Below are 24,042 nucleotides of genomic sequence, written 5' to 3'. Positions count from 1 at the left end.
CGTAGGCTTGGCAAGAATGCGCCCCAACAGAATCTCGTGCTCGAGATATATTATCTGTCTCTTTATATGTTACTGTTAGACAAAGATGGGTGCTCTATTTCACACGTGAGATGCTGTCGCTACGCACTCGTGCTAAGCTTACAGAGTTGAAGATGCTTCGAGAAAGCAGACGTTATAGACGTTCCATTATACATAAAAGCTATTCTGATGACGAGATGTACCAGGTTTTCCTGTGTGCTAAATTTTAGCTCATCAAGTTCAGCTGGTTCTGCGCAATTGAGAAATAAGGACTAAAAGTATAAACATTTACAGTACACATGTTGCTGCTTTGCAGCCCTAGCCGCCACCCTAGTGCGGTAACTAGCACTACGTGCGTACGAGTATGTCGAAAATTTAAAGGGCCAAATGTACTGTAAAACGTTGTAGAATACACATGCGAAAAGGTAATTCGCAACGAGTGGCGATAAATTGAAACACGACCGAAGAGAGTGTTTTAAAACGACACAATTCCTACTTTTCGCACTTGTTTCGTAATGTAACTATTACATTCGCAGTAATTGGAATTACGGCCCAATTCGAACAATACAGTCATTTCATATTTTGTAAGAAGAATTTTAGACTTTGATTTAAGGCGCTATAAACCTATGAATACAATACTGCAGTAAAAAATACTTTAATCTCTATTAACTCAAACAAAGGGATTAAATAGAAAAGAAGAACTTCTTTCTGTCCATGCACCTTTAAGGTAAACGTACTAGTGCTCGACATGCTAATGCCCAATAGATGACACATTGCTGTCACCTCTATTGACAATGACTTAAGTTTTAAGATGACATTGTACTGGGACCGCGTCGAGCACCAGTACATTTACCTTAATAATATCTGGGAGGCCGAGCTTTGCTCGGAAAACATATAAAAACTCAAAAATGCGCGTTTTCCCAGAGATAAGACTTAGCTAGATCGATTTATCGCCCCCGAAAACCCCCATATAGCTAATTTCATCGAAATTCATATAAATAAATAAACAAGAATTGCTCATTTTAAGGTATTAGATATTATTATCAGACCGCCCTGACCTAGTCCGACATTCATCGGGGTAGTGCATAATTAGGGCGAGCGAAGCGAGCCCTATCACTAATCGACGAACTATGCATTCTTGTGGTACACTTTACGGAAAAACTACTGCACTGTTAGGTTTGAAATTTAACATAGTAATTTAAATTCATGTCTAGATGTGTTATCAAACATAAAAATATCATTTTATAAACCTAAAAAAATAAAATAAAGTAATAACACTTTGTATTACTACTAGGGCCATCTGTTGGCAAAATGATGAATTAACATTCGTGCTAATGTTAATTATTTCTTTCTCTAACAGATGGCGTTAGTAATAAATAAATAAATATTGGATTCTTATACAAATTGACTACTTAAGAAGGCTTGTGTTGTGGGTATTCAGACAATACGATACCTATGTGGTGTTTTCAAGTTCAATAATGTCGATGGCGCTTACGCCATTAACAACGATGAATACCAAAGTGGGTACAATTTTGGATTCAACCCACCTCGCTTCACTTGGTTTGATTCCCATTTTAGCAATTAAGTTTTTGTGAATACCTACTAGAACAATCAATCTTGCTGTATATTTACTGCGGAGGTCAATTTACTCGTATGTTTTGTGACGCTGACGATGTGATGATCAGTCATGTTGTGTTAGCAAACTTAAATCGGGTATTTTCAGTTCGAGATACAGTTTTGGCGCCATTCATTTATTACGTAAGACGATTTTGGGGTGGAGGGGGGTCGAACATATCTTATTTTTTCTTACAATGGGGTGGTAGGGGGTTTTCATAGTTCTTAAGTAAGATCACAAAGATGCGATATTTTTTTTATTTTTATTAAATTATGACGTTTAAAATAATACTTCCACACTCTATGCTATCAAACACGGTGCAGAGTTAGCTTAAACGAGCTCAAGTACCTTTGTACAGGTACAAATAAACATTCATAAAAATATTTTTTTGAAAATAAATTATATTGGTGGCTGGACGGGGTCAGCCTATTCTTATAATTTCTTACATAGGGTTGGGAGGGGGTCAAAAGCTGGCAAAAATTGTCTTACGTAATTAATGAATGGCGCCTTTAGTGTTACTATTGCTTGGAACTGCTAAAATTATAAATAAAGATAAGCATAATTAATACAAACTTCAGTGACTTAGGGCCGATACAGACGGACTACAACCCGACTGCAACTTGTATGGGAACTGCATGCCAATCGAAACGTCGGCGTGCAGTTCAGCAAAATGACCCAGTACCCTGGCAGTACCTAGTGGAACTCAGGTTTGGTGTAACAAAGGCACATTATGGTTTGGTCATCCGACTCATCTTGATGAGCACTTAGGAGAGTAGTACCCAAGATAGAGCGGATGCCGAACCCTGGCAGTACCTAGTGGAGCTCGGGTTTGATGCAACATACATAGACACACGCTGTTTTGGATATCCGACTCGTCATGATGATCACTGGGTAGATCAGTACTTTCAGTACCCAAGATAGCTGATGCTGAACCCTGACAGTGCCTAATGGAGCTCGCGTTTTATACAACATAGGCACACGCTGTTTTGGTCATGCAACTCGTCTTGATGAGAACTTAGGAAAGTAGTACCCAAGATAGAGCTGATGCTGAACCCTGGCTGTACCTAGTGGAACTCGATCAGGTTTGATGCAACATAGACACACGCTATTTTGGACATCCGACTCGTCATGATGAGCACTTGGGAGAACAGTACCCAAGATAGAACTCATGCGGAACCCTGGCAGTACCTAGTGGAACTCAGGTTTGTTGCAACATAGGCACACGCTGTTTTGGACATCCGACTCGTCTTGATGAGCACTTAGGAGATTAGTACCCAAGATAGAGCTGATGCTAAACCCTGGCTGTACCTAGTGGAACTCAGGTTTGGTGCAACATAGGCACACGCTGTTTTGGTCATCCGACACGTCTTAATGAGAACTTGGAAGAGTAGTACCCAAGATAGAGCTGATGCTGGACCCTGGCTGTACCTAGTGGAATTGTGTGTGTTAGTTTATGTGCGGAGCAGCGTGATTACCGCCAGTAGGTGTCCAGACGGGATAGTTTTTCGATCAATTGTGTGGAGTGGACGCAAAAATAAATTCAAGAATTCGCTGACCCAACATTATGTAGGAAAGCCAGTTGAGTTCCTTACAAAAAGTACTGGGCGACCGTGTAGGATGTAATGCACTTATGAAATTGTATATTACGTGTGGATGATATTGGCAATTTGATTTTGTCGTCTGGACACGTTTTTAAAGGACAAAGTAAAAGCTGTAACAGACAGGCGTACCGGACAGCAACCGGTTCGGTACGTTAAGGTAGAAAACCTCCGCGAGCCCTTACAAAGCTCTGCTTTTTGCTAGTTTACTTGCAGTGCCTGTACGTTATGTGCTTCCTTTTATGTGTTACGAACAGCGTCAGTTAGCAGTGTAGCGCCGTATATTACCTGTACAATTTGCATAAATAAAAAAAAAATATCTGGGAGACCGAGCTTTGTCGGAAAACATAAAAACTCAAATTTGCGCGTTTTCCCAGAGATAAGGCCTAGCTAGATTGATTTATCGCCCCCGAAAACCCCCATATAGCAAATTTCATCGAAATCGTTAGAACCGTTTCCGAGATTCCCGAAATATATAATAAATAAACAAGAAATGCTCGTTTAAATGTGAATTTTTTAAAGTTTACTTACAACAAAATACCTAAAGATCTACATATTTTTAATAAAATTTCATTAAGTAAACTTTTAACGGGCAAGACTGAAAAAAATCCTCAATGCCTCATCGAGTCATCGCCAATCCCAAACACTCTGTACAAGAAAAAGTACAAAAAGATGATGTTATAAAGTGGTAGGTATTATTGAGACCGTTGCCCTTTATAAAGGGTAAAGGACAACCCAAAACAAATACACAAGAATCTATTCTATCGTCTTTTATTTGTCTACAAATATGTCCCAATCATCGGTCAACAAATGGACACACTACATAACGGCCACCCGAAGCCACAACAATTCAGTAGCTGAAATGCTCTGAACCCGATCGGTCTGAATCTGAAAACTAAAAAAAAACAAAGTTACTGGCCGCTTAGAGTAACTTTTAAAACCATTCGATTTTTGAATGATGTGTCGCGAAGTTTTGAATTGTAGAACGAGCGAGAAACTTTTACGAGTTTGTGAGAGCGGGAAGAGTTTTTAAAAATGAATGCGTGGCCTGGTGAAGGGGGGGATGTTATGGGTCCCACGGTTACCAGTAAGTTATATAGTATTTTATATATAGTTATTAACTGTTTTATACATTACCTACTAGGTAAATTATTCACAATTTTAATCTAAGCTATAACTACATCTGGAGCGTTTTATGCCAATGTACTTTAAACTCCTCTTTTTCCCTAAATTTGAGAAACATTTAGATGTTTTTGAGACCCTATTATAAGTCACACATCACATGATATGTGTTTGAGTTTTACAATATCTTGATATAAACAGCTTTGAACTTTATTTTTTATAGCATAATAACGTTTTGGATCAATCAAAACTTATCCAATTGTTTACCTTATTGTAACGTAATATTTTACAAGTAAAAAAATCTTAATTATATTATTTATTGTCATGCAACTTGTTGCCCTTGGGCCCATGATACATACCTAACTTACAGACTAACATACATACAATAATTATAATCTTAAAAGCATTAATCATTTTAGTGAAACATCAGTTTTTTTTGCTTCGTCACCTGCTAGCTGCTGATGTAGGATTGGGCAGATTCCCACGGAACTGCCAAAATATACACCGTTGGGCTAGAAGTCCGCACTCGCAGGTTTCCAGCCTGTGGCATGTAAATTAATTTTAATTGTGACCTATATTTAATGGGGCAATGAGTGCATTACATTTGACTATAAAATTATACAATCTAAGTAAGCAAACTATCAACAATCCAAATCTGGCGGCCTTTCCGTTGATAAGCGCTCGACTGCAGCCAAATGCAAATTCGCTAAAACTAACCGGTCAAATCGTGACTCATCACACTTTTTACTTATATTCCACATAGATAAACTCTGGAGATATGTATAATTTATAGCTTAAAACGTTTAGAGCTACCATCATGGAAAATACCGGACGTTGCTTTTGTGAATTAATTTAAATAATTAGAACTGCAAGCACTGAATTTGTGAAGTTACATATTCAGTTACAATATGTGTAGTTTGCATGTGAAAATTAAAAAGAAAACTATGGTATGGTCCGCTAGGGTTCTGCACCCGAAAAATGCCATGCCAATAGGGAGAGGGAGCCTATTTATATTACGTTCGGTTGTAACTGGGCTGAATCTCACAAATAATAATAAGTAAACAGTTGGCACGTAAAGCGTAATATGAATTCTTCTTTGCGTCGCCAAGGCGAACAAATTAAAGATACTGGCTAGTAAGAGAAGGGTGTTTTTTTCGGTAGGTACTTATTATCATTTATATCAACACATTTTCCACGACAAATAATATAACTTTAACGCTACTTATATTCACGAGTAATCAATAAGGTTGCTTTTAATAATATAATAGCCAATAAACGTCTGTGCTGGCTGTGCAGAAAAGTTACCGAAGCCATAATAATACGATTAACTTTTCATATAGCTCTACCGTCATAACTCTATTGTACTCGCTATTTTCTTGGACCTTGAAAAACCTAAGTATCATTAGTATATGTAGTACATACCTAGGCAATAAAGTAAGAAAGTCCCCAATCCGCATTGGGCTAGCGTGGGGACTATAGCCCAAGCCCTCTCGCGCATGAGAGGAGGCCTGTGCCCAGCAGTGGGACGTATATAGGCTGAAATGATGATGATGGTGAAAGTAAGAAATGTCTCGGCTTCGCCTAGGCCGACAGTTCCATGTGATAAAGATAACCGACCTATCTGGCCTAGTGGGTAGTTACCCTGTCTATGAAGCCAATGGTCCCGGGTTCAAATCCTGGTAAGGGCATTTAATTGTGTGATGAACACGGATATATATTTGTTCTACGGTCATGGGCGTTTTCTAAGTATGTCATCATGTTCCTCGCGTTATCCCGGCGTTTTGCCACGAGTCATGGGAGCCTGGGCTCCGCTAGACAACTAATCCCAAGAATTGAAAGCGACTGCCATCTGACCTTTCAACCAAGAGTAGAATCAAGGGGGGGAGGGAGGAGAGGGTTTTCTATGTATTTAAGTATAATAAAAATATTTATATATTTTCAGGAACGGGAAGCGCCAAGACCACTACACCTCCGTTGAAGAATGGGAACGATTTGCGGGAGTCAGGATACCTGATCTCCGTAGGCTCGAGAACAGCCAGGTACATTAGGGCATAAAAGGTTACCTCATAAGCTAACTTTATAGATAAAGGTCATATTTTCAATATTTTCATAGAAATTTAACATAATAACGACATCGCCACACTTGTCACTGCAAAAGTAATGCAGAGTTATCTTGGTATTATGACTCTAGCCAAGATGACATCTTTATCGCCAAAGGCCAGTCCAAAATTAATAAAAATATATCGGGATGACTTGCAAAGAAAAGTTGCGTTATTATTTCTAGAAATAATAAGTACTGTAAAATGGGGTGAGTACGGATTACGAGGGCAGTTGGGGTATGAATGGGGTGAGGAGGGATGGTAGGGGGGTGAGATGGTATTTTTAAGACTAGACTAGAGTTATCAGATTGTTACGTAAATACTTTATTCTCTTGAGGAGTCAAGCTATTGTAATATTGTGTCAATTCTAGCAATTGTTCCGTCTCACTCAATTCCTATCCCCCCTAACCCCGACCACGGGGTGAGCTGGGATTTCCTTCTATTTTGTGTCTATCGTTGAATTTATAAAATGAAACGACAGATTATCATAGAAAAACTAAAGTTCATACTACCGGAACACTTATCAAGTATATAAATCAACGTGCCACATATAAAAATAAACTTTTATTGAGGTTTGAACTTCGGTTTTGTCAGAACTCACCCCATTTTACGGTACATTACATAATACATTACCTAGGTGAAATGTTTTTCATTTTTTCAGATTCAGAAGAAAACACCAGAGCAAAATGCTTTTAATCATGCTGCTGGTGCTTCTACTGGTTTTACTGTGTATAGCCATTGTTATGACCGTTCTTTGTAAGTATTCGACTTTAATTTAAAATGTAAAGTCTTTGTGGGGAAGACCGGCATATAAAATGTATGTCAAAGGGCAGGAACTTTCGTATTTATATAATTATGCACCTAGGTCAAACACTCCGGCTTGTCCAGCAGGAAAAGGATACGTACTTACGCATTTTAGGAAAGGTCACTTCTGCGGACAATACATTAAAAGTTAACGACTCTGGTACATAGATATATGTACTGACAAAATGTATCTCGCCTGTAAAGTTGCCGCGTAAAAATTTGCATTAGATTCCCTTAAATTTGCAATTTCTACAGGAAAGACGCGAACGAGTTTGCTATAAACCTTTAAACTCTCGCGTTTTGTACACATATTTAATTACACAAACGGTTCTACCGCGATATAATTTCATTGTTTTTACCTTAAATTCCGACGTTTCAGCTGAGTTGCACCGGCTGTGGTCACTGAAAGACTGAAGTCCCAAGACCCGTAGACCCGTTTGTGTAATTAAATATGAGTTTGCTATATAATGTGTATGACCAACCTCACTCAGACATAGTCAGAAAGGAGTAGCTTCACTCCTTGGACTCTACCGACCTGTTATAACTGTAATGTGTAGTATGTGCACAAAGTTAAAAGCGACGAAAGTGCATTTAGCCGCGCGGTCTTCCCTTATAGACGTTATTCTCCACGTTGATTAGCTAAATGGAATATTCCTTAGTCTTAGGGTCGGTTGCACCAAACCGTTTGTCACCGTTTTAGCGTTCGCTAAATTTTGTTGTATGGAAAGTTTCATAGTTCTCTGCTGCTTGACGTTGATCAGTTTGTTAATTGTGGTTGACGGCGCAACTAGCCCTTAGTCTGTTACTTAAATGTAAGTATGTTGAAACAGATCCCAAGGATATATGTTTGTTGTTATTTGTTGTTTTAGATATTAAACAAAAGCGACACAGGCCGCCCAGGGTCTGTGAGACCAAGGAGTGTCTCCGTTCTGCCGCCAACCTTGCTCTATCTATGGATAACTCTGCAGACCCTTGCGATGACTTCTACAAGGTAATATAATAATCCAGTAGGTACAAATTTAAAGGGCCATATGTACTGTATAAATAACGTTGTACGATACACGTGCGAATAGTTAATTCGCTACTAGTGTCGATTTATAGCTTGGCAAAAAAGAGTAGAAATTAAAAAGTGGCAACACTGTAGTGTCGTCCCGTTTTCTTATATAAATTGGTTTGAAAGGGACGACACTACAATGTTGCTTTATTGCTTTTTTGCCAGGCTGTAAAAGACTCCCTTCGGTCGTGTTAAAAATTCGCCACTCTCTGCGAATTTCGCACTTGTATGGTAAATAACTAATATATCATGAACTGGACTTTTTATTCAAACAAGATTTTCAGTCTAGTCCGTTGTATTGAGACGGAAGAATATGACCCTGATTGACACCTCACTAATTTTGTACCTAAGTTTGTATTTTTTTAAGAAGTTCAACAGAAAGTCGAGACAGCAACTCTTTGTTTTAAGTTTGGTTCAGCCAATGCAATGGCCTGTATAAATATTTAACCATATAGGTATACTTGGTCAAGCAGATCTTGTCAGTAGAAAAAGGCGGCAAATTTGAAAAATGTAGGCGCGAAGTGATATCGTCCCATAGAAAATTTGAATTTCGCGCCTTTTTTTTACTGACAAGATTTGCTTGACCAACTATAGTTAATTGTATTATTAAATTCATCATATTCAGAAGGTATTAATTTGTTAGTCCCTTTCCTGTGTCAATAAAATATTTTATTCTCACAAGACCTAAATCAAATAGCGTGACAAATGAGTCAAATGACTTAGATTAGCCACACATCAAAAGTAATCACTTTCAAACAAACAACTATTCTAAAATCCAGGTAGCCTATCATTACTGGTGTCCTAGAAACCCCAATATTAAAGTAAACTTTATCGACAGAGTACCGACATGTCGTGTGACATGTCCAGCGTGTTCGATAGATGGCCTAGATATCGTTGCATGGCATTATTTATGAGCCCTGTAATAGCATACATACTCGTATATCTATTATTTTAGCGCCGTAAAACTACATAAACGCGCCATTTTACTTAGGTACCTACGTAATTGTTCGATTAGTGGTTATAGTCTGTGCGGAAAGAGAAGAGTCGTGGAATGTATGGGGCCCAATACATTTCACGACTCTTCTCTTTCCTAACAGTTTCTATATTTGAAAATCGTTACCCATGGGCCATGCCTAAGACAGCCTGTTGATAATACCTACTTACGAATATATGCAAAAAAAGCTTGAGTTGTCTTATTGGTTTAATTTGGGTAAACGTTTAAAATGTGTAGTGGCATGCCACACCAGTTCGTAAAAGCTCTATTTATTAGTCAAAAACCTGCCAACAGCATGTCGGGATTGTCGTGCCATAGGTACTCAGTGTCTGTCTGTTACAATCGTGATTGTATTATTATTTGAGTTAGTATGGTTGATAGCTAACATTAGACCTTTATAAATCCTAATTAACATTATTTAACGAGTTGCAAATTGATTGAGTGACAATAAGTGGATAGAAGTAGATTAAAAAAAATATCTTGGCTTAACGTGTTTATCAACAATGGCGTATTAATAACGAGTACTTAAGGTAAAAAATGCACAAGCATCTCTACATTCAAATCTATTTCATTCATCATTGACCATGAACATAGCCGAACTGATTGGCAAAGAACGTAATCTTCTCTTCTTATGAACATCATCATAGAATTGATCTGCTGTCCATTGTCAAATAACTAATATGTCCTATAGCAGGCAGGCATACAGGCGAATAAAACCAACCTGCTTTCAGTACGTGTGCGGTAACTGGGCAGTCGATCACCCGCGCCCGGACGCCTACCGCTCCTACGACTGGTTCAGAGACAAGCAGACGAAGGTGTACACCGTCGTGAGGGACTTCCTGAGTGGCAACGGCTCGGGGCCCCGGCCTGTGCAGCAGGCCAAGGATATGTATGCTGCTTGTATGGACACAGGTAACCTTATCTAATTTATCTTTAAGTACGTGTGTGGTGACTGGGCAGTAGACCACCCGCGCCCAGACGCCTACCCCTCCTACGATTGGCTCAGAAACAAGCAGATTAAGGTGTACACCGTCGTGAGGGACTTCCTGAGCGGCAACGGCTCGGGGCCCCGGCCTGTGCAGCAGGCGAAGGATATGTATGCTGCTTGTATGGACACAGGTAACCTTATCTAATCTATCTTTAAGTACGTGTGTGGTGACTGGGCAGGGTGCGTTACGTACACGTACCTACGCTACGGAGCGTTTACGTTACCTATTAGTTCTAAATGTCGTTCTAATAGTCAGATAATTCAGTTTTCGATAATGGATTAATGGACTTTCCATTTAGTAGTTCCACAAAGTTCTCTGTAGGTCCTAGTCCTAGCATAGTGTGTTCAATTACCTAATCAATACTAGCTTAACTGTACTTATCTATAGAATTCATAGTTGCGGTAATTAATCGATTTTTATGTACAGGTACCTATCTAATTGAGCATGTATAACTAGAAACACATTTCATGCAGACCTCCTTGACAGTTTTAGGAGATTTTTATACACTCACTTTGCTTTACTGAGCCTGAATATTCAGTGCACAATTTACATAGAGCTTCTCTTTTTCTTACAGAAACCCTGGACAAACTCGGCCTAAAACCCGTCATAAAAGTGCTCGAATCCCTAAACCTCCCCCCATACCCCACTTTCGTCAATATCACTGAAGACTTTGACTACTCCTCGTATAACTTCGACTGGTTGGAGACGGTGATTCAGGTGAAAGTGAAGCTGGGCATGGATGTGTTGATCGGGTTTGATTTATTTACTGATCCGAGGAATTCTTCGGTGTATAGGCTGGTGATGGGGTCGCCTGAGACTACTAATCCTTTTCCTAGGTAAGTCAGAATTATGAGTTTTTATTTAATTAAAGCAGTGGCCTTAACCTTTAATTCCTCACAAAAAAGGGTAGGTAGTTAGTGAGTTCAAACCTCTTGACTAAATATGTACCTATTAGAGTCGGAATGATTCTGGTTAGGAAGACAATACGAAAAAAGGTGAAAGGTCGTGGCAAGTATTTTGTAGGTACATTGTCGAATTAACTCAGAGCAATCAACGTCTGCTTGATTCATTATGCTCCTTAGACAGATTAATAATATAATAATAATAATAATAATAATATGTTTATTGCTTTCATATTGGTGTTTACACAGATGTTCTTAACTAATAATGTTTCACAATATGAGACCCTGTAAGGGTATGGCAATTTTATCTAACACTAACACATAAAACAATTATAACATACAAATTACAGAATACACAAACAAATAGTAGTCACAATATTTTTTTTTATAGTATAATATATGCCTATTTATGGTATTTATTATCATCCAAATATTCTTCTATAGAATAAAAACAATTACTTATTAAATAAGTCTTCAAGCAACCTACAAATTTGACATATTTTAATTCTTCCGCTATTTCTTTAGGAAGACTGTTAAAAATTCTTATAGATATGCTATAGGGGCTTTTATTACTCATTTGTAAATTACTGGCAGGAAGGGCAATCTTATTTTGATTTCTTAAGTTCAAGTTACTAGTATGACGGTCCTTAGTTTTCATATATAGGTCAGGATGTTTTCGTACAAATTTGCATGTTTCTAAGATGTAAAGGGATGGTAAAGTTAAAATATTTAATTTTTTAAAGTAAGGTCTGCAACTTTCTTGATTTTTTATGTTACTTAATATTCTAATACACCTTTTTTGCAGTATGAACAAATCTACACTATTTGTGCTGTTACCCCATAATACAATCCCGTATTGGAGCCATGTCTGTGTAAATGCGTGATAAGCACTAAGAGCTGTTTTTAAGTCTGAAGTTTTTTTAATATTTCTGAGGGCATAAGCAAAGCATGATATTTTAAAACTAATTTTATCTATGTGTGTTTTCCAATTAATGTTTTCGTCAATATTTATACCGAGGAGACTACAGTTTTTTATAGGTAGAATTGGGTTGTTGAGGTAAGTAAAATTAACATTTAATGGACTCCGCTGATGGGGTCGGAATTCGAGTAAATTTGTCTTTTTTAAATTTAGTTGTAGATTATGGTCGGTGAGCCATTGTATTACGGTATCAAGATTACTATTTAATTTATGGGTTAGATCATTGCTGTTTAAACAAGAGAATACAATAGAAATATCGTCGGCATATAGGAAACTTTTAGTATATTCGGTGTTTATTATTTTTGCCAGATCATTTATATAAATTAGGAAAAGGATGCAGCCTAAAACACTGCCCTGCGGAATAGAGCAAGATATTGCCTTTTCTTGTGATAATGTTTTATAAAGAGAGTTAGTTGCTTTGTTAAAATAGTCTATTTCTACATATTGTATCCTATTTGTTAAGTATGACTTGAACCAGTCATGAGCTGTTCCACGGATTCCTATGCCATATAATTTATTTAGAAGAATATTATGTTGAACGCGGTCATAGGCTTTACTCATGTCAAGTAAAAGCCCGAATGCATATCTCTTACTATCAATAATATTAATAACATCATGCATAAATTTGTGAACGGTTAATACTGTACATCTTTTCTTCCTAAAGCCGAATTGACTATCATCTATTATCTCGTACTTATCACAAAAAGCTGACAGACGTTGAGCCATTACCATTTCAAAGATTTTTGAGATTGTCGGCAACAAAGCGATGGGCCGGTATTGGCCAGGGTCGGTCAAGTCTCCCGTTTTTGGAACTGGTTTAACAATTGCTATTTTCAAGGCATCAGGGAACTTTCCAGTTGAAAATGATTGATTTATTAAAAATGTCAATGGTACGATCAATTCGCTGGCACATTTTTTTACTAGAGATGGTGGAATTTCGTCTATGCCAAAGCTATGCTTATTTTTTAACTTTTTTATACATTGTTCCATTTCTGTGTGCGTCACAGGTGATAGAAAAAGAGTATTGCAAGTAGGACTGAGTACCGGGCGACCACTTGCTTGTTTATTGTTCATGTTAAGCCCTATTGAAGAAAAATATTCATTGAACTTGTTTGCTACGGGTAGTGGTGCATCTGTTTGTTTTCCGTCGATTTTAATTGAAATGTTTTTCTTACTTTTTAATTGTAGTTGGGGTTTTTTAGCCTGTTCTTTTATGATTTTCCACACAGTTTTGATTTTATTACTTGACATCTTTATTCTTTTGTAGTTATAGTTTTTTTTAGCTAGCGTGACACTTTTCTTTAATATTTTTGCATACGTTTCTGAGAATTTAATTAATATTGGGTCATTTGTTTGATCTGTAATATTCTTCAATAATCTTTTGTGTAGGCAAGATTTCTTAATTCCCGGTGTTAGCCATTTTTTTTTAGAGTTCACTTTAAATTTAATTCGCTTTTTTGGGATACATTGATTTAGCAACATCTTTATTTTATTATTAAATTTATCATAATTTTCATTAACTGTAAAATGAGGTGAGAGGATAGAGCACCAGTTAACCTCCTGTAATTCCATTTTTAACGATTGAGTATTTTTCTCCGAAAACAAACGCTTAAATTGTATATATTCATTATGTTTATATCCAGTCTTTTGAATTGAATCAGGCACTATTAAAGAGACACTTTTATGGTCTGAGAAACCAAGATCGTCAACATGTACACTAAGGCCATCGGCATTAAAATTTGTAAATATGATATCTAAGCATTTAGCTGTATTTTTTGAGACTCTAGTAGGTTCATTTACGTATTGTTTATAGTTAAAGGTTAACATTAGGTTTATGAGGTTTTTCGCTAAATTAGACTTACTAAGAACGTCTTGAAAGATTGATACAAGCATGATGATAAATCTATACCTAAGGGTTTTGTTTTTGCTATTTTAGCTGTGGGACCCTAAGTTATGAGTGTTGAAATTATATATTTATGCATAAAGCTTTTAAAGATACCATTATGTCTTCCAGTGTCCATAACGAAAGAAAACGTCACGCTGGCAAGAAAAGCCAAAGATTTGGTATCCCAACCAACCCCAACAAGCCAGATGACTCCATCTTATTCAACAACGAACATTACTTTGAAAGTATGGAGAAATCGAGTGACGAGAACAAGCATGAACACATTTACAAAATCTTTTACGCAGAACTTATAAAGCTGTTTGTTTTGGAATCTGGCGGCAATGACATCACCAAACTTAGCGAAACTGAACTTGATCAGAACATATTTTTGACTGCCGATGAATATTGGTCTATCAATAGTGATCTGTATGAAGTAAGTCTTTTGAATACCTATTAATTTATTTGATTATGAGTTGATTGAATATTCCCAAAACTGGTACTTAAGTCGGTATATTATTTATTCAGTACTTATGTAGGTAGGTACTAAGTGAGGAATGGATCGATAAATATTAGTTGTTTCTAGCTATTAGCCTACGTCACCTGAATACCAGTATATTCTGAAATAGTACCACGTAGACGACTAAAATAAAAGCGTATTAATTAATAATTGGTGTCGTTGCCGTCAATAAAGGTAATATTGGTAACTCATAAAATAATCAGGTGTCTTCGATTCTTTCAATGTCTACTTAAGTAAGTTAAATGTCATAGAGCTCGACAGTCTTACTAATTATATTAACTAGTTCCTTTTCGTCACCTCTATTACTAGAAATTTTATAAACATAACAACTATTGGGGTCGTAGAACTAACTAAACTATTCCTTTTTAATTCTAAGCTTTATTTCAGTTAGAATCGGATAACAGTACAATGTCCGACGAAGAATTATTTTCAAATATACCAGAATTCACTGTAGATGAAATCCAAGTACATACAGATGCTGTAGTAGAGAGCAACAATGCTACAGCGTTTCCTATTTGGAAACGATATTTGGAAGGAGTTTTCAATATCAGCAACGTTGAGCTCGATTTTAAAAATGACAAGATATTGGTGTCTGATGCTGATTTGAAATACATGGCGCTGATGTCGGCGTTGGTTGCTAAGACACCACCAGTTGTATTGGAATTGTATGTTTGGATCAAGGTATGCTCAAACACAACACTGTTCTGATAAAACCGTCCATTTTGCTCTATATGATATATTTGTCCACTACTAAATCATGGACTGGAAAACGGATTTATAGGAGAGTTGTAGAAGATACGGATTAAACCAAACTTCTCATCTACTACCCCCTATTTAAAATAATTGTACAGTCCCATTTGGTTTTTAATTGATGTTTGACAGAGGACGACACTCCTCTAGGCCGGTTTATTCCGTGAAACCGAATAAAGATTGATTTTTGATTGATATTTATTTATAAATAAGAATGTTTTTGGCACGAATTTTTTCCAGGTGATGGAAGTAATGTCCGTTCACACAACATCCGAAATTCGCACTTTGTTCCAACGTTCATACGACGCAATACACCCGCACCCCCGCGCCCCGACGCCGCGCAGCCTCATGTGTGCAAGCGCTGTTAATGACCTGATGGGCATGGCTGTGTCTTACGCCATCGCTGACCCTAGCTTCTACAACGTCACTAAACCCAAGGTATCCCATCCCTAGTCTTGTATGTGTGAAGACTATTGTATAATATGGTACCGGGCCTTGGTGTCTGATTTACACCATACCTTGCTAAAATTAAAACCATAATATATAACCAGATTTTTCATATTTCATATTTTAGTTTAAGATATTAGCATGACATACTTTAAAGGTATACGACCCAAAGGTGACCCTTGTCACTCTGCTTGGTTTACAAATCAGTTCACAAAAAAATATGATACTGACATTGTACTATTAGTCCTAAGCACTGGTTAGATCAATCAGCAGTGTTACGTACTCAGCTCCATGCTCAGCTCTATTTATGGTCATTGAGAAACGTGGGACAACACTTCTCTGATCATTATATATTTACCACATATTATATGACGCAGAGATATAATCTAAAAATACAAAAATCCTTTGCCTACAGATTAAAACCATGCTCCACGAAATGAAGAACGCTCTATCCCACCTAGTTGGACAAGTCAAATGGATGGACGACGACACGAAGGTAGCGACATATCAGAAGATCATCCAAATGAAATCACTCATAGGATTCCCCGACTGGCTACTAGATGAAGGAAAACTAGAACAGTACTACGAAGGCGTGGAAGTTAATGTGGACACACATTTGGATAACATGATACATATAATACAAGTGAAGATTAAGAAGGCCCTGAATAGGTTTAGAGGTGGAAATAACTTTACGTGGGCTACTGATCCTACGGAAGTTAATGCGTATCATACTTTTCAAGAGAACACTATAAGTGAGTACGAGTATAGATTTGACTTCCAAGACTTGATCAGCATTTGTCTTTCCGTTCTAAAAGTTTTTGTCCGCAATATAATTCAATTAAGATCTTTTTTTAATTTCTTGGACGCAGCTATACCTCTTGTAATGTTGCAATATCCATTCTTTGATTTGGGACTAGAGTAAGTATTAATCAATAAGATTTGTTGTAAATATAACTGACAAGACTAGTCACATGAATCAATTTTACAGCTCACTCAACTATGGCTCGCTTGGTACTGTGCTGGGTCACGAGATAACTCATGGTTTTGACAACTTTGGTGAGTGAGTGATTGTTATTTTATCAAATCATTCGTCAATATTTCACTCTTCTTAAGATATTAGATATGTAAATCGCATAGGATATCAAAATGTGAGGCTAATTTCGCTTTGATTTAAGCTTTAATTAACTAATAAACTTGTACCGTAAAACGGGGTGAGTAGGTTTCGCGGGGAGAGGTGGGTTATGAATGGGGAGAGAAGGTTTGAGAGGGGGGTGAGAAGGGATTTTAAGGCTACTGCTACAAAAATAATGTATTCCAATTTAAAATGGAGCCATAGTAATACGCATAATAAAAAAAAATCTATCCAACAATCTTCCAAAATCACCTTTGTATGAAAACCCCTCTCACCCCAAATACGAGGCACTACGGGGTGAGGTGGGTTTTCCTCTTTATCGTCAAAGTTATGAAATGGAACTACCCAAAATAAAATAAAAACTAAAATACAAACGTCCGGAACACTTATTATATACACCATTCAGTTTTCATATGTAAAAATAAAATGTTATCGAGGTTTGAATTTCAGTTTTGACCCTACTCACCCCATTTTACGGTACTAGTAACCATTCTAATGTATCTTTTTTAAATTCAAGACTTATGACTCTTTGTTTCTTAGTACTTTTCATTACGGAAAAAGCACTTAGGTACCTCGGCTTTATCTAAGGATCTTTTCTGTCTTAATTCACATATATTTTTAATTCATCCAAAGGTCGGCAGTTTGACAAGAACGGTAATCTGCTGCCGTGGTGGTCGAACAGCACAGTGCATGCCTTCATCAACATGACCCAATGCTTCGTGGACCAATACAACGATTACTTCATCCCTGAGCTAGATGAACATGTAAGGTTTTTTGGAGAATACCTAAAGTCAATGTCGAGAAGACATCAAGTAATACCTGTCTATTAGTACCTACAGATACTCCGCTTACAGAAGTTCGGTAGAGCAGGAGGAGACTAAGCTAAAATTTAATCACTTTTAAAACAGTCGGTATCAATTTAGACCATGACCGTTTCATGAAAGCTTGGAAGTTTTATATTTAGTATTAATAAGGGGAAGGAAGTCCCTTTTTATTTTCCTTTTATTCGAAGACTCAGCATTTATGTGGTAGATGGTAGTTTGGTTTGGTAGTTTAATATCTTTTATTACAAGTCTCTTTCTAACAAATTTTTTGATTGTCTCCTAACATTTTCTAAAACAGGTAGACGGCAAGAAGACCCTAGGCGAGAATATAGCCGACAACGGAGGCCTACGGGAGGCCTTCGCGGCGCTAAAGGAGCACCTGCGTAAACACGGCCCCGAGCCCAAGTTGCCGGGCTTCGAACATATGAGCTCGGAACAGCTCTTCTTCCTGTCTTATGGAAATGTGAGTAGTTTTCTACTCGCTACTTACTTGTTACAATCTGTCTAAGCTTTCATATGAGATATGACAAAGTGTGACAGTGCCATTGTAATTTCATCTTTTCATAGTGATTTGACGTTAGTGATACTTCCACACTCTTTGATTCCGCGGCCACATGCATTCAATCATTCGTTGGATGGTCATTTTTGAACAGTCAGCATGCATGGATGAGTGTTACAATGATTTCGAAATAGGCAAATTTAGAATTTTGCCAAATAGTCAGAATATCAAAAGTAAATAAATACACCCAAATTTAAAAATCAATAAACACTAGAGCGGTGAATGGCTCAAAACGAATACGTGATTAGCTACTATATTTGCGTGCGAAATTAGCTTATCATGAACACACACTGTTTTGTCTTAGCGACCCTTTCTATATCTATCTATCGACTTTGTGAGTTTCGTTTCACAGTACTTAAAAGTCGTTTTATTTCCACAGCTATGGTGCGGTGTCTCTACAAAAGAGTCCCTAGAAGATGAATTATCCGACGAACATTCGCCACAAGCTCTGCGCGCTCGCGGCGCTCTGCAGAACAGCGCGGACTTTGCACGTGCTTGGCGCTGCCGCCGCGGCAGTCCTATGAATCCTGCTACAAGATGTGTCATATTTTAACAGACAAAGATAATTCTTGAGTCCAACACACAGACTTGTTTCTTTTATTACTTCTACTGTTACTCCCCACAAGCTCTGCGCGCTCGCGGGGCGCCCTGAAGAACAGAGCAGACTTTGCACGTGCTAGGAGTAGCAAGCGCGATAGCCCTATGAACCCATGGTATAATAATATACTCCGCCTGGTACTCCATTCCGAGATTCGCGTATGACCTAACTGACACGCGCCTACGTCATCATGCTGTTTACAGGTTCTCAAACTTTGAAATGTGGGAGAATTGTAACCAACGGTGAAAATTATTTTAACGGCATTAATTTTAAGTTATTCATGTAGAAACATAGTAAAATAAAACAAATCTAATGTATTAAATTAAACTTTATTTATCTATACAATAATAATAATAATAATAATGGGATGTTGACTCGACGATCATTGTTCCGATAGTTGTGTCAGCGAACGGTCTCATAGCGAAGAGTCTCGACCAACACCTAGAGAGACTCTCGCTGGGTGGTTGGATCAAGGGTCAGATGCAGAAGGCGGTAATATTGGACACGGCGCGTATAGTACGTCGGTTCCTCACTCTGCGGCCCTGACCACCGGCAGCTTGGGCCAAGCCCCGCTGCCGGCGGCACCCTAGGTTAGGTTTTTTATAATGTGTTTATATGTATTTTTTATTGTTTTGTAAGTGTTTTTATATTTTACTTTTATATTCATATTATAACAAACCTAACTTAAGACGAAAAATAAATAAAGGAAATAATAATAATAAGGGCAGGGCAGCTTGTGGCGAGCTGTTGGGGAGTAACGACCCCACGGACCCGAGTGCTCCCGAGAGTCGGTCAGGGTCTCCGTCTCCGGCGTGTCTTCGTCGGTCGGAGTGGACCCCAAGGGGACCCGCAGGACTCTCAGCTCTGGCTTGCCTTCATTGGCCGTCCAGAGAGGAGTCGCTAGAGCTATATGCTCCAGGGGTGGAAGTGAAAGATGCATAAGACGCGAGTTGGCACAGTGGCTGTTAACAGCCACTGGGTAGAAAGCGGCGCACACCTCTCGACACGCCTGAGCCGCTCACACCGATGTTGCTCCTGGTCGTCTTCGCGACGGCAGTTTCAGGGGCCCATCTAGTCAGCGGCGAGTCACCGCCTGCCTCGATGACGGTGTTAACATTGTTATGGCAGGTGTCCGGACCTCTTTTACAATAGCCCAATCTCATTGTCCACCCAAACATCAATCCATAGACCGGTATACTGTTCACTTTTTCTACAATAGTCCCAATGCCTGCTGAGACCGGTTCATGGGTGTCTATTGTTACGCCTGTGAACGGGTTCCAGCAGGCGTTCTACATGACATTAAAGCTCTCCAAGGGGCCTCTACGTGTTGGATCTATATCCCCACGCAAGCCTATCAAAAGACCGGAATTTATAGGCCCGTGAAATCCAAAAGGAGACACAAAATAATAATAATAATAAAATGCTTTATTGCACACTACAAAAGAAATGGTACAAAAGTATGAACAGGTACAAATATGTAGGTAACAACAGGCGGACTTATCGCTAAACAGCGATCTCTTCCAGACAACCTTCAGATAGTGAGAAGGCGAAACAAATTCAGGTTAACGGGTGGTGCGAAAATAAAACAAATAATAAAAATAAAATACATATACTACAAATATAAGAAATAAAAATATACTACATTTATTACTATATAAACATTATATAAATAACAAATAAATATATACATGACAAAGGAGGCTATAAAACAACAAGGAGTTACAAGAAAAATTTTGAAAAATTTATGAAAGAGACAAATAATGATTTTTTAATAGGCTTTTAAAAATAAAGAGTGATTTAGCACGTTTGATATCAATAGGCAGAGCATTCCACAGCCGGACAGCGCGAAAACTGAAAGAGTTAATGTAAACATCAATCCATAGACCGGTATACTGTTCACTTTTTCTACAATAGTCCCAATGCCTGCTGAGACCGGTTCATGGGTGTCTATTGTTACGCCTGTGAACGGGTTCCAGCAGGCGTTCTACATGACATTAAAGCTCTCCAAGGGGCCTCTACGTGTTGGATCTATATCCCCACGCAAGCCTATCAAAAGACCGGAATTTATAGGCCCGTGAAATCCAAAAGGAGACACAAAATAATAATAATAATAAAATGCTTTATTGCACACTACAAAAGAAATGGTACAAAAGTATGAACAGGTACAAATATGTAGGTAACAACAGGCGGACTTATCGCTAAACAGCGATCTCTTCCAGACAACCTTCAGATAGTGAGAAGGCGAAACAAATTCAGGTTAACGGGTGGTGCGAAAATAAAACAAATAATAAAAATAAAATACATATACTACAAATATAAGAAATAAAAATATACTACATTTATTACTATATAAACATTATATAAATAACAAATAAATATATACATGACAAAGGAGGCTATAAAACAACAAGGAGTTACAAGAAAAATTTTGAAAAATTTATGAAAGAGACAAATAATGATTTTTTAATAGGCTTTTAAAAATAAAGAGTGATTTAGCACGTTTGATATCAATAGGCAGAGCATTCCACAGCCGGACAGCGCGAAAACTGAAAGAGTTAATGTAAAATTTATACAAGACAAACGTATAAAAAACTAATTCACAGTTACACATTAATTACCAAGCTTACGACGTGAAAAGTTTGGAAAACACTGCGACTGCTGACACTGAGCGAGAAGGAAATAACAATTAACACGCGTTCGACAAGGATGACGGTCAGGGCATGAAGTTATCTAGATCCGAATTGTCAAATGTGCACAGCGCTATCCTGTGTTGCCAGTAGTATAAACAGAATTACCCGAAAGTCTGAAATTTCTTTCGTGAATCGGAAGATATTGCTAACGAGTAATTAAAAATGACGTGTTATTGTAAAATTTAAGCTAAAATACATATAAATGAAAATTATAAAATTATAAAGAAATATTTTAACTTATTAACCATAGGTATAATGTACCCATGTAACATGTTATGTTGAAATAAAGTGGCAATGTTATTGTGACGTAGGCCCGTTTCACTCTGGGAATGGAAGACCATGTTTTATTAGACCATGTATGAACCCTACTACAAGATGTGTCATATTTTAACATACGAAAATAATTCTTGAGTCACACACACAGACTTGTTTCTTCTATTACTTCTACTGTTACTCCCCACAATCTCTGCGCGCTCACGGCGCCCTGCAGAACAGCACGGACTTTGCACGGACTAGGAGTTGCAAGCGCGGTAGCCATATAAACCCTGCTACAAGATGTGTCATATTTTAACAGACAAAAATAATCCTTGAGTCCAATACACAAAGTTGTTTCTTCTATTACTTCTACTGTTACTCCCCACGAGCTCTGTGCGCTCGCGGCGCCCTGCAGAACAGCGCGGACTTTGTACGTGCTAGGAGTTACAAGCGGGGTAGCCCTATGAACCCTGCTAGGGTAAGACCTCCAGTGAATGAACACTTAAGCAATTATCCAAGTTTGAAAAATCATTTCTCAGCATTCATTAATAATTAGAATAATTAACTGCAATTTAGTAAATCCTCATTTAATAAACAAGAAAGTAATTTCTGCGATTTTTTATTACTTTCATAGTTTTTGAGTTATAGCAGAATTTATCAAAAAGTACCCAAAAACCTAATGAATGAACATAAAAACTAGTGAATGAACACCGCAAAACCCAGTGAATGAACATTATTTACATCTTTTTAATCAGCATTAAAAAAACATTTTTAACATAAAAACCGTTTCTAGCTCTATTTTAGTAGGTATAGCGAAAGCGTTCATATCTTTTTATCCCTTCATATTGATTTCAATTAAAAAAAATGATAGTTATTCACCAATAACACAGCAACCTGTTACATATTAATAAGAAAAAGAGAATCAATTTTTAAAACAAGAAGTAACGTGCATATTTTGATGAAAATAGGTCAGGCTTAGCAAGTAATGCTTAAAATAATAAACTTATTGTCATTGCGTTATTCGTGATTATATTGTTCATACATAGAATTAGTAGAAATCTAATAAATGAACAAGCCAAATTTTGTATTGTTCATACATAGGCATGAAAAATCTAGTAAATGGACTATAGAAATTTGGTTTGTTCCAATACTGGCTGAATGAATCAGAATCGTTTTCTATGCAGAATCACAAAAAACAAGCTCAATACCATTTCGTTTACATATCAATTTAGAAAAAAATTTAAATCTAGACTACACCAGTAAATGAACACACCGTTCATTTACTAGTTTCAGAACATTTGATAAGCCAGTAATGTAACTATAAAAAATAAAGACATAATCGCATAATACGCCGACAAAGTGTACATTTATAGGTTTAACTCTTAATCTAACCAAATAACTCAACTTTGTACAGGTAAACATTAAATAAGCACTTCATATGTTGCTCCAAACGTACACTGTTCTTACCTGGGATCTAATTTTTCCTTACAAAACTCCAAAACCAGAAACCTGTAAACTGCAAATGCCAGTCACATTCAAACTAGTCGAATATAAATTTATCACGGGTTGCCATTGCATAGAAAATAGAGTTGTTAATAAGAAAAAAAATACGAAAAGTGGTGGAAATTGCTGTATTTCTTATTTTAGACAAAAAACGTGATTTTGTTCATTCACTGGGGGGTGTTCATTCACTGGAGGGTTTACCCTACAAGATGTGTCATATTTTAGCATACGAAAACAATCCTTGAGTCCAACACACAGAGTTGTTTCTTCTATTACTTCTACTGTTACTCCCCACAAGCTCTGTGCGCTCGCGGCGCCCTGCAGAATAGCGCGGTCTTTGTACATGCTAGGAGTTGCAAGCGGGGTAGCCCTATGTACCGGATACCGAATATTCGCATCATCCCTGAAAACTTTTGGTAAAATACAAATTAGAAGCTAAAAGGTTATCATTTTTGAGAAGTTGTACACAAATTTACGTCTTCTGTACCGATTATATTATTTTTCTTTCTCTATTTTAGACAAACTAAATATCGTTTCAATTAATCAATCAATTACAGTATGGCCCAAAAATTAATTGACAAATAATCTTTAGAAAAAAATTCTTACACGCACGTCTCTTAAAAAAATTATAATTAAAATTAAAATCATTTAATTACAACCATATAATCTTAAAAATATTCTCCTTTAGATTTGATAATCTAACTCAAA

At 37.3% G+C, this 24,042-nt stretch overlaps 1 protein-coding gene and 1 long non-coding RNA gene across 2 annotated transcripts; one reads left to right on the top strand and one right to left on the bottom strand.

Moving 5' to 3' along the window:
• The first annotated feature begins 4,105 nt into the window (after positions 1-4,105).
• On the top strand, positions 4,106-18,894 carry LOC134797079 (endothelin-converting enzyme 2). Its single transcript, XM_063769303.1, has 15 exons — positions 4,106-4,318; positions 6,296-6,392; positions 7,114-7,208; positions 8,126-8,247; positions 10,036-10,216; positions 10,868-11,129; positions 14,189-14,492; positions 14,964-15,257; positions 15,567-15,764; positions 16,189-16,525; positions 16,643-16,691; positions 16,762-16,829; positions 17,539-17,669; positions 18,028-18,192; positions 18,668-18,894. Exons 1-15 carry the CDS (start codon positions 4,267-4,269, stop codon positions 18,839-18,841), a joined length of 2,529 nt encoding a protein of 842 aa, XP_063625373.1. The 5' UTR covers positions 4,106-4,266; the 3' UTR covers positions 18,842-18,894.
• LOC134797094 (uncharacterized) lies at positions 18,832-23,857 on the bottom strand. Its single transcript, XR_010145039.1, has 3 exons — positions 23,611-23,857; positions 22,019-22,200; positions 18,832-18,894 (listed from the first exon to the last, which is right to left on the bottom strand). It is a non-coding gene; the product is annotated as an uncharacterized LOC134797094 (long non-coding RNA).
• Positions 23,858-24,042: the final 185 nt, after the last annotated feature.

The sequence above is a fragment of the Cydia splendana genome, chromosome 14 (genome assembly GCF_910591565.1).
Source record: "Cydia splendana chromosome 14, ilCydSple1.2, whole genome shotgun sequence".
Taxonomy (NCBI): domain Eukaryota; kingdom Metazoa; phylum Arthropoda; class Insecta; order Lepidoptera; family Tortricidae; genus Cydia; species Cydia splendana.
This window is presented reverse-complemented; position numbering and strand designations above follow the sequence as displayed.